Raw genomic sequence first — 11,781 nt, 5'->3', positions numbered from 1 at the left:
AAACTATGCTTTTTCTAGGTATTAAACTCACTGATAACCCTAAAATATATTAATGTAATCTAGACATGCTATTAATGTGACATTACTCAATTTAACTACTTAAATCTAATTCATATTATTTGTGTCCATTTATGGTAGAAAAAGAACTATACTACTTTTCTATCATAGGAGACATGTTAATTATAAAATTAACATTCGTACATAGCATACCATTTTAATGATGCAATGAGTGGGCATTCCTATTCTATATGGCATATGAAATGATCATATCAACATGTTACCAATCATACAATATAATTAAACATTAGGGTATTGATCGGGTTCTCTTTGTTAAGCGAAATTACAAAAATACACAAAGGCATTCCTTGGGCTTCATAACTTCTTGTAATCTCCTTGGCCTTTGTCTTTTTTTGTAGGGCTTGGGAATTGCACACTCAAACTCTAACCCTAGGTTCTAAATAAGATGACCCAATTTCCAAAATTAGAATTTTATCAAAAGTTTGTAAACTTTGGTTATTAAAATAATAATTTCATAAATTATTAATTAATAACTAATGAAACGTGGTTGCCATTTATTAAATAATAATTTCATAAATTATTAATTAATCCAAAACTATTTTAAATTTTGGGGAAAAATAATTCATAATTATTTTTATTTATAATAAATAGTTTCTTAAACTATTATTATAATTACAATTATTGGGATTATAATTACTCAAAATAAATTTAGTTAATAATTAATTAGTTTATATAAACTAAATTTTGACTCCAATTAAGGTGTTCAAAAATTTCCATTTATCTAAATGAAAATAAATTATTAATCTTAATCTTATTAGTGATTTCTTAAACCAATATTTGATTTCAACAAATCATTTATTTTTCATTAAGACATGAAAACTAATAATCGTGTTTCATAAATAATGTATTTGACTAATTTAATAGTCAAATGTTTCCAATAATAAAATTAAGAAAAGTAAACAATTCACTTTATTAATTTTGAATTAAGACATAAATGTCTTGTTTCCTAAAATTATCAATTAACAATTTGATTGGCAATAAAAAAATTAATTAATATAGTTAAAATTTGAAATTTAACTATTAATTAATTAATAAAATAATTAATCAATTTAAATTTGAATTTGGTAACAATAGCCAACTTCCCATATTTAAGGAGTTTCTTAAAAAAAAAATTGGATAATTCAACTAACAACCCAATTATTCATATATATCTTAATATCAAATATTAAAAAATATATATTTATTTTAAATAAAATAACTAAGCTCATTAATTAAATAATATAAAACAAACAAAACAATTTTCTCCTTTAATATTGCGTCACGGCAACAACTTAAAAAAATGAATTAATTGATCAATATAGATCAATTAACACTCACAGCATACATGAGATTGGTCAACTATATATGATCAATTATTATGACCAATTAGCACTCAAAATGAATAATTAAATATATGCACCAAATTTTTGCATCACTGCCAGCACTCCTTTAACGCAAGAGGCATCAATTAGTCAACTATTGATCAAATTGATTACGGTTGCCAAGACCAATTCTACTCAATCCAAAACAGTTTGTTAATTTTTCAATATTCAATCTTATTAAATAACATAGTTAGATTTTAAAAATTTAAAATTTAAAGATTACATAGAATCTATACCCAACAAAACAATATGGGTGTACATTGAATCTAATTCAAAAAATTAAGAACAAAACCAAAAATAAAGAGAACCAAATAGTTAACAACCAATCTCATTCATCACATCTATTCAACATATTAAAAAATATAATGAAAAATAAGAACAACTCTTAAGCCCAGTCATAAAACAAGTGTTATACGTATTCATACAATCAAAATAAGCACATATCATATTCATGACACATGATCTCTTCTCAACCATGACTCTGGTACCAATTGTTGGTTTTTGATCATGTGATTGACAGTACAGCGGAAACATGAGATAATATTTCAATGCAATAATATCAATTATTAAAGCATAAGAACGAATTACTCTACGAACCATAACTAGAATGAGATATTTCTCATGCGCATGAATCTGAATAAAATATAAACTTACAAATACATTTTCTAGATGTAGAACACATGTAGATTAAATAACGTCTTAGCCTCCTAACCCACCATCTTCCATACTATGACTCTCACAAAGAGAAGGAAACAGGTGAATGTCTATGCTATTTGGTAGGATATATAAGAACACACTTTTGAATCTCAACACATGAGCTTCTCACAATACAGAGAAAACAAAGTTCTCTATTTTTCTCTCTTGACAAATAATGTTAATTGCATCTGATGTCTCTCCTTAGTTTTTCTTGATGTTATATTCTATTAATATCTCTTCTATATAATAAGTGTGTAGATAACAAAAATTATTGGTTTTAATGATTTTTATTTTTTTAATGTTAACTTTAATGGAATATTCTTATATTTAACAAAATATTCTTATATTTAACGGTAGTTTGTAAACACTCAAACTTGAATAAAATAAAATAAATAATTAAAAAAAGATATTTTTGATATATTTTACAATGATAATTATTTAAAAATAATAAATAATTAAACAAATTAAAATATGATATTTCACAATGATAATTATTTAAAAATAATAAATAATTAAACAAATTAAAATAAGATATTTTTGAGATATTTTACAATAATAATTATTTAAAAATAATAAAATTATACGTTTTATAACTTAAATAAAATTTAATTAAACTTAAACTCACTTATTAGAAGAATATCATATTAAATATATAATATAATTTACTATGAATTAGCAACAAATTATTTTTTTTAAACTAGCAAGAAACTTAAATTTAAAATCTACTTATAATATTTAATATTACATTAAACATATATTATATAACATCTTGTTGTTACTCCCAAATTCAAATACTTGAACAAACATAAATTAAAAAAATAAATAAATTATTTAATTAAAATAGGATATTTATTTCAAAATTTATATGACATTAATATAAATTTAATAAAAATAATTAATAAATTATATAAATAAAATTAAGCAAGCATGCATATTGCACGTTGCTTGTATCTAGTAACAATAGAAATAAAACATAACACTAATCTCATTGGGCCTATGCATGAGCCACAATCTATTTGGAGTTTGGGTGGTGCCAATTGCAAGGCTATGGGTCCTGTGGTATTTTATCTCTATAAAATGTTATTTGTTGGGTCTTTACCATATTTTTTTATGTAGTATACAATTATACCTCAAAATTAAATATGATTAAATTAATTTCACAAAATTATTAATATAATTTTATTTGCCATTAAATATTATTTCACAAATAATATTAATTTGTGAATGGCTATGTCTCGCCTCTTGGGTGGTGATGTATCGCTACCCTCTCTGGCTTTGGACACTTCCAAAGGTCCCAAAATCGCTCTAAATGCCACCAAACTTTTTGGGAACCCTTAGATACTCTCATGTATCACTTTGGACCCAAATTTGCATTTTATAAGTGCCTACAATTGAAGCTCAAATTCACATCTTCATTATGTGAATTCTACTAAGTGTTTATACCTTGCTTATTTTGTAACACTTATCATTTTTATGTAACCAATCATAACACCTCTTCCCAATTTATTACCTCAGAAGCCGAAAAATAAATCAGTAAAATAATCAACCATAATCTGTTGCAACCCACTATCCCAATCCACCCTATCGCCATCAACTATAACCTTTACTTGATTATTTGTTTGTTGATTTTAGTATTGTTGTTTGAGTTTGAATATTGCTTCTTTTGAGTTGTGTGTTGTGTATTTACAACAATATATATAAGTTGATGATTATAGATATTAATAAATAATCTCTACAATTTTTTTTTTTTAAAAAGCAATCTAAATGTAAATAAAATGATTCGTGAGTAGGGATAGAAATTTTCCCCAAGGGGACAGGGCCACGCGGGGACCCACCCCTAATGGGGCATGGATTCCCCGCCTAAACAGGGAACAAGGGCCATTTTCAAACCCTGAATGTTAAACAGGGCTAGGACGGGGATAACACTCCTCGTCCCGACGGGCCACCTTTAATTTTTTTTATTTATTTTACATGTTTCTTTATGTGATTTTGTAGCATATTAGTTACTTTTAAAAGATTGTTTATTTTATTTTGGACATTTAATACTTTGAGTGATTAATATTGTGTAATATATATTAATTTTAAATGATATACATTTGTTTATTTTATTTTAAAATAAATTGGTACTCATGGGGATTCCCCACCTTACCCCACCCCACAGGGAATATGCGGGAATATACGCCAATTACCCGCCCCATTTCCATCCCCTGAGGTATTACGGTATTTGTTTTCCAAGTTGAGAATTATATATAATACAACAAGGGCATAGTCGGTGTTTACAATAATTTTTTATTTTATTACAATGATCTGTCTATCTCTACATAAGTATGGATTTCCATATATATATATATATACATATATATATCAATCACTCTTTGCATTACTCCTCTAATTTCGAATCAAGTCTCTCCCACTTCTCAGCCTCTTCCTCAGCCTCAGCACCCTCTTTAAATTGCCTCCATTACATTCTCTACCTTCACTCCCCTATGTTCTTACCCTCATTTTCCCGAAAAAATAAATTCAACATTTTTTTACTCAATGAATCACAAACTATACACTGTAATAATAATATTCATTATAGCAGGAGGCTTATGATAATTCTAGCTGCTTACAAATTTTGTCGAAGGAAAATTTCAGGTGAAATCTCTCTCTTATATCTCTTGTTTCATGCTTACATTGAACTTGTGAGTTTAGTTTCAATGAATGAATACTTCGTCTTCTTCTGATATTTCTCGGGAACCAATAAACGGATCATCCTCCTGGCGATGCATGTGTTAGTTTCTTCTTTTTCCTAGATTTTTTATTTGCTGGTTTTTAACATTCTCATGTTGGAATTTGTTTGTGCTGTTTTTTTTTATAAATGATAATAATAATAATAATAATAATAATAATAAAAGTTATGTTTCAGTTGTGACAGTGAATATATATACTCTTAAAACTTACACAACTGATTATTTACGTTATAAAATATATACAAATATATTTTTTATGGGTGAATTATTAGTAAGAATTCAATAGTGAGTACTGAATATCCATATCATCATCATCATCCTTAAAATTGAATTTTAAGGTAAAATTCATAAATTCCATAACGGGGCCGGCTGATGGTATTATCGTCATGACCAGGCACTACCAGTTTCGGCTAGCCCCTCAACATTAATAATACTTGACTATATATATTTATATAATATTATGACTTTTATGTAACGTAAATCCATTTTGTGGGATCTTCGTTTATTAACTTTAATTTCTTATTTTATTATTATTATCACTACTATAATATTATAATTATTTAGAATAGAAAGTTAGATCTAATACTCTTCTTTCTTAAGTTATTTCCATGAATTAAATATTATCATGTATGTGTCCCTCTTTAGAATATATATACATTTCCACATGGAGCGTAGATTTTTTGTTTTTTTAATTTTTATTTCTCTTCACTCTTATTCTTTTTTTAGTTTTAATTTTTGTTTCTTTCCCTTTTTATGAATATATAAAACGACGCATGTAGTTTTGGTTTTATTTTATTAATAGCTATTTCGCTAGCTTCTTTTCAAGACTCTCAATATAGTTTATGTATTTCTTATGTTAGGTCACGTTTCTCTTCCACTTTTCTTGTCAATGTGTTTATAGCTTTATATTTTATTGATAAATTCAATAATAGGAGTCTCGGTTTAGCCCTATATAACTATATAAGTAGAGATATTTCAAAATACTAAATATTCTGAAATATTTTTTAAGTTGAAAATTAGAGTTCAAAATAATTACTTGTATGCATATAAAAAAATAACATGCGTGTAATTAATTGTTTGAATTCTGTTTTGAGCATTGTGAATTATTCAAAATTTCTCGAAAACTGAAATAGTATATTTATTTTTGTGATTTAGTTGGAATATAGTCGGATAATTTAGGGGAATTAGATGGTGGGGGTGCTACTTTTGTTTATTTATTTTTTTTAATAACATTTTTTTTTACTAGAATTTTGGCTAATATTCTCTGCTTACATTTTATATGAAGAACTGAACCGTGCCCTATGGTGAATAAGTGTTTCATTAGAGTAAAATGTGTTCATTTTTGTTTTTAATGAAAATTTACTAGTACTATGATGTCATATTATAAGATAAGATAAGATGTGTTATAAAATTCTACTCTTATTTTCTTTTATGGTAGTTTGGAATTTTTATATATATATATATGTTCTGGTATCCGATAGAGAAAAATAACTATTTTTATCTTGTTTTCCTATGTGATTTAATGCTTTCTGTATATGCCAGATCTGATTTGGTTTTAGTACTATATAATATATATAAATGATTGGTTACGTGTGTAATTTTTGTTGGATTATACTATTCTTCAAGGAGATTGACAAAATATTCAAAAAAATAATAATAATATATACATATAGTACCGAAAAATCGTGTGTAATTTAAATTTGACTGGTTATTTAAATTTTTTGACCGATCTAAAATATTTTTAATTAACTTTTTAAATTTTTTGATCATCAGTCTAAATTTTCGACTGAGATATCATTTTGAAACAATTATTAAAATTAGGCTAAATGACAAAATAACTTTAAAAAAAAATAATAGTTCCTTTTGTCCCTGCAGAACTAGATCGTATCTTATTCTTGCTCTGAAAGAAGAAAATAAATATTATTTCCCTCGGTTTGTAAAAATAAATAAATGACCTAATAAAGCTGTATCGGATGATTATTAGATCTGGACTGGAATAATTCCAGATGGGATAAATTGCTTTTTTAGTGGCTTGAGTATACAATCATTCTAAAAAATAGGATAATATTAATCAAATGAATTGTATTAATTTTGCTGTTATTTCCATTTTAACATTCCCAATTTGGTCAGACAGTTGTCATTGACGAATAAAATTTCTTACAAAAAAAAAATAGCTAATATAATTAATTGGAGGGTTTGTCTACCAATTTCGTTGTCTTATTTGTTGTTACTGTAAAGTTTAACGCAAATTGAAGCGAAAAGCTAAGCAAAACTGTGGGACCAGTGGTTCTCTCATGTCCCCTATTACAACCTTATTTTTCTCGATATATTATTTTGTTTGTTTTGATTTACGTTGTGTTGTTATAACCATTAATATCATACGAATATATATATATATATATACACATGCAGGTCCTATATTGAAGTTGGAGAATAGCTTTTCTTGATTGGTTCGATAAAAATGGCTGCAAATGCTACTACTCCTCCTCCACATCCCATGAAAGCTACCTCAAATGGGGTGTTTCAGGGTGATAATCCTCTTGATTTTGCACTACCTCTCGCCATTGTCCAAATAGTTATCGTCATCGTGCTCACTCGATTCTTAGCTTTTCTTTTCAAGCCATTACGACAGCCTCGTGTCATTGCAGAGATTGTGGTAAGTAAAAAAGAAAAAAACTTTTATCTCATTTTCTGAAGAAAAAAAAATGGTGTTATGTAATGTATATATGCATGGGATTTTGTAGGGAGGAATAATACTGGGGCCTTCAGCACTTGGTCGGAATACAAAGTATTTGAACACCATTTTCCCAGCCAAAAGTCTAACAGTGTTAGATACCTTGGCCAATCTTGGTCTTCTCTTCTTTCTGTTCCTTGTTGGGCTCGAGTTAGATCTCAAGGCCATAAACCGGACTGGAAAGAAAGCTCTTTGTATAGCTGCAGCTGGTATTAGTCTCCCTTTTGTACTGGGAATTGGGACATCTTTTGTTCTCCGGGCAACCATTTCTAAAGGCGTGGAAAAGCTTCCGTTCATTGTGTTCATGGGAGTTGCTCTTTCAATAACAGCCTTCCCTGTTTTGGCTCGTATATTAGCTGAGCTCAAGCTTTTAACCACTGATGTTGGCCGAATGGCAATGTCAGCCGCGGCTGTAAACGACGTGGCTGCTTGGATTCTTCTAGCTCTTGCTATTGCACTCTCTGGTGATACCAGTTCTCCACTCGTTTCTTTGTGGGTTCTCTTGTGCGGCACTACTTTTGTGGCGTTTTGCTATTTTGTTATACCTCTAATCTTTCGGTGGATGGCTCACCGGTGCACTGAGGGAGAGCCTATTAATGAGCTGTATGTTTGTGCTACATTGGCTTTAGTTTTGGTAGCTGGTTTAGCCACTGATGCTATTGGAATCCATGCTCTTTTTGGTGCTTTTGTGGTTGGTATTCTTGTCCCAAAGGACGGGCCATTTGCTGTGCATATGGTGGAAAAGGTTGAGGATCTTGTGTCTGGTCTCTTCCTTCCTTTGTACTTTGTGTCAAGTGGGCTGAAGACCAATGTTGCTACAATAAGTGGGGCTCAGTCATGGGGCCTTCTTCTCTTGGTGATTCTCACAGCTTGTACTGGAAAAATTCTTGGCACTGTGGGTGTTTCCGTCCTATGCAAACTGCCAATTCAGGAATCTTTGGCTCTGGGGATTATAATGAATACTAAAGGTTTAGTGGAGATCATTGTTCTTAACATTGGCAAAGACAGAAAGGTAAAAACCATATATATATTTATATAACTTAGACGATAGTTTTGTTTTTTGTTGTTTTTATCTACTCATTTAGCACAATAACACCCTCTGATAATTCTATGCAAAATTGACTCTCTAGACATAGTTGACACTTTTTCTATACACTCGAGTCCAGACACCATTTTACAAAAAAATTATCAAGAAAAAACCATTTTACAAAATAATATTTAAAAAATGTATTTTTCACCAATTAGAAGAACTTATATATTAGTAGAGTTTGGTACTAATATTAGTATATATATTACAAACTCATTGATATTGCAGGTACTTAATGATCAAACCTTTGCAATCATGGTTCTAATGGCCATATTCACAACCTTCATCACAACTCCTCTAGTCGTGGCAGTGTACAAGCCATGTAGAAAGAATTATGGTAATAAATCTATTTCCAAGGATAGATCTATTGAGAAGAAAGACACCAAAACCGAACTACGCATTATGGCCTGTTTTCACAACATAAGAAATGTACCCTCAATGATTAATCTCATCGAGGCTTCTCGAGGGACTGAGAAGAAGGAAAAACTGTGTGTTTATGCGTTGCATCTTATGGAACTTTCTGAGAGGCCATCGGCAATTCTGATGGTCCACAGGGCCAGGAAAAATGGGCTACCTTTCTGGAACAAGGGAGGTAATAATAATAATCAGTCGGATTCTGATAAAATCATTGTTGCTTTTGAGGCCTTCCAGCAGCTGGGCCAAGTCTCTATACGGCCAATGACTGCCATCTCAGCCTTTACGACAATGCACGAAGACATATGCAGAAGCGCAGATAGGAAAAACACAGCCATGATAATTCTACCATTTCACAAGCACCAGAAGTGGGATGGCACCTTTGAGATGACTCGTGCTGAGTTTAGAGGAGTCAACAAGAAGGTTCTTGAGCAAGCTCCATGCTCAGTTGGGATCTTTGTGGACAGAGGGCTTGGTGGAACAACACACGTAGCAGCAAGCAATGTTTGCTCAGAATTAACTGTAGTGTTCTTTGGTGGCAGTGATGATTGTGAAGCTCTTGCTTTTGGGTTGAGAATGGCCGAGCACCCTGGCAACAGTTTAAAGGTGGTTCACTTCTTGCCAAGCTCTAAACTTGTAGCTGACGAGGCCGAAGATACGGTCAGAGTAGATATACATGAAGATAACTCCACATTGAGTCAAAACGACAAGTCGCTTTCTGAGTTGAAGCAAAAGAGTTCAAACGACGATTCGATCAAATACGAACAAAGGATTGTGGATAACTGTAGTGACATAGTGGAGGGTGTTCGAGATTTCAGCCGGTGCAACCTGTTTTTGGTTGGTAGAACACCCAAAGGTGTGTTGGCTGAGTGTTTGATGAGTGTGAAGAGTGAATGCCCTGAACTTGGGCCTTTAGGGAACTTGTTGGTTTCGCCAGAATTTTCATCCACAGCATCAGTTTTGATTGTGCAACAATATCAAACTCAAACATTTTCTGTCCCTGCAACAGCAAGCTCTTCGACTAAGGTAGAAGATGTGCCTGAGTAGGCTTAGAAGTAAAAAAAAAAAAAAACCATTATAATTATCTTTTCTATGTCCTTTTATTACGTGCATAGATAATAATGACGAAATTTCAATAATGGTGAAAGTGGTTATAAGATATTTCAAGTTATATGATTTTCCACTTCCCAGCTTTGATTTTATTTATGGTTTGCTTTTTCTTATTTTGTACAGTTAAATACATAATCGAGCTTTTTATATCTCTTCTATATAATAAGTATATAAATAACGGGGATTCTTGATCTTACCGGTTTTTTTTTTTTTTTTAAATGAAATAGCAATATATTAGCATTCTGAATACAATAGAGCCTGTAAATCAGCCCAAACATTATGCTCGAAAATGCTACAACCAGAAAGAAATCGAGAGTGTCTAGCAACAACATGTGCTACTCGATTTGCTGATCGCTTAATAAAACTTAAATGCACATTATGTAGAGAAGATAACAAGGTTTGGCAGTCCTGAATAAGCAAACAAAAAATAGAAGACATGATTTGATTACTACGAATGCTCTGAACAGAAATCATACTATCGGTCTCAATCTCTACGTAATGCCAATTCTTGCTCTTGATCCAACTAAGAACTTCCTTAATTTCCATTGCTTCAACAACCTCAGCTGGAAAAACTCCTCCTTGATAGCATGTCTTTGCTTCTATAAGTCTGCCCGAGCTATCCCTCGCCACTAATCCAAAACCATATGAACTTTCCCGTTGAAAAAGCGTTGCATCAACGTTTATCTTGATTTGATTCGTTCCTGGTTTAATCCAAGACTCAGACCTAGCATCATTGTTTTCAAGAGACAGTGATAATAAGGTTGTTTTATCCTGAGCCTTTCGCCAATGATCAAGAGTGACAGAAGCTGATGCAATAACCTCTTCGACAGATGAGGTTTTTCTTTTCCAAACAGATTCATTTCGGGCTTTCCAAACCGCCCAACAAACCATAGCAGCACGACAAACCTCCTCAGCATCGAAAGTGTGCTGCATATACTCAAACCAGTTACCAAAAGAGGACAGTGTGGCCATACTAAAAGATGCCTCGAAAGAAGACCAACAAGAACTGGCGAAATCACATGTGAGCAAGGCATGTGTGGTGGTCTCAACATGGTTATTACAGACAGGACACATTACTGAGATTTGCACATGTTTTGTGACAAGGTGGAAGCATGTTGGTAAGCATTCAGCAACGGCACGCCACAAAAAATTTGTAACTTTAGGTGGGATCTTCAGGTGCCATAGTTTTCGCCAGAAGCCAGAGTTGTTGGAGCCTGGTTGGTTAGGCTTTTGGAGTTGCAACAGAGTGTAGGCACTACGGACTGTGAAAAGGCCCGATCGATCTCCTGACCAAGACCAGAAATCTGAATTGGCGTTGTCACTCAGAGGGATTCCTAAAATCATTTCGGCATCCCGAGCTGAGAACAGATCATGGACGACTTCATGATCCCAACAACGACGCCCAACTTCGAATAAGGAGCTGACAGCTTGATTGAGCAGTCCAGGATGAGTAGAAGAAACAAATCTGTTGTTTGAATTTGGCAGCCACGGATGGCCAATAATACTAGTGTTATCACCGTTGCCAATAGTGTGAACAATACCCAAACGAACCAAGTCTTGAGCACCCCA

General features: G+C 31.6%; 1 protein-coding gene across 1 annotated transcript; it reads left to right on the top strand.

The window, feature by feature from the left end:
• The first annotated feature begins 7,328 nt into the window (after positions 1–7,328).
• Positions 7,329–10,149, top strand: LOC133780172 (cation/H(+) antiporter 18-like). The gene is made up of 3 exons (XM_062220044.1): positions 7,329–7,523; positions 7,612–8,613; positions 8,917–10,149. The coding sequence occupies exons 1-3, from the start codon at positions 7,329–7,331 to the stop codon at positions 10,147–10,149; spliced, it is 2,430 nt and encodes an 809-aa protein (XP_062076028.1).
• The last annotated feature ends 1,632 nt before the right edge of the window (positions 10,150–11,781 follow it).

The sequence above is a fragment of the Humulus lupulus genome, chromosome 5 (genome assembly GCF_963169125.1).
Source record: "Humulus lupulus chromosome 5, drHumLupu1.1, whole genome shotgun sequence".
In the NCBI taxonomy this organism is placed as follows: domain Eukaryota; kingdom Viridiplantae; phylum Streptophyta; class Magnoliopsida; order Rosales; family Cannabaceae; genus Humulus; species Humulus lupulus.
The sequence above is the reverse complement of the archived record's forward strand: the minus strand, read 5'-3'. Positions and strand labels throughout refer to the sequence as shown.

Bases quoted from the DNA above. Each gene is read 5' to 3' on its own strand.
- LOC133780172 (XM_062220044.1), top strand. From the start codon at position 7,329: ATGGCTGCAAATGCTACTACTCCTCCTCCACATCCCATGAAAGCTACC. The intron at 7,524-7,611 runs GTAAGTAAAAAA...GGGATTTTGTAG, and splicing joins GTGTCATTGCAGAGATTGTG to GGAGGAATAATACTGGGGCC. The intron at 8,614-8,916 runs GTAAAAACCATA...TTGATATTGCAG, and splicing joins ACATTGGCAAAGACAGAAAG to GTACTTAATGATCAAACCTT.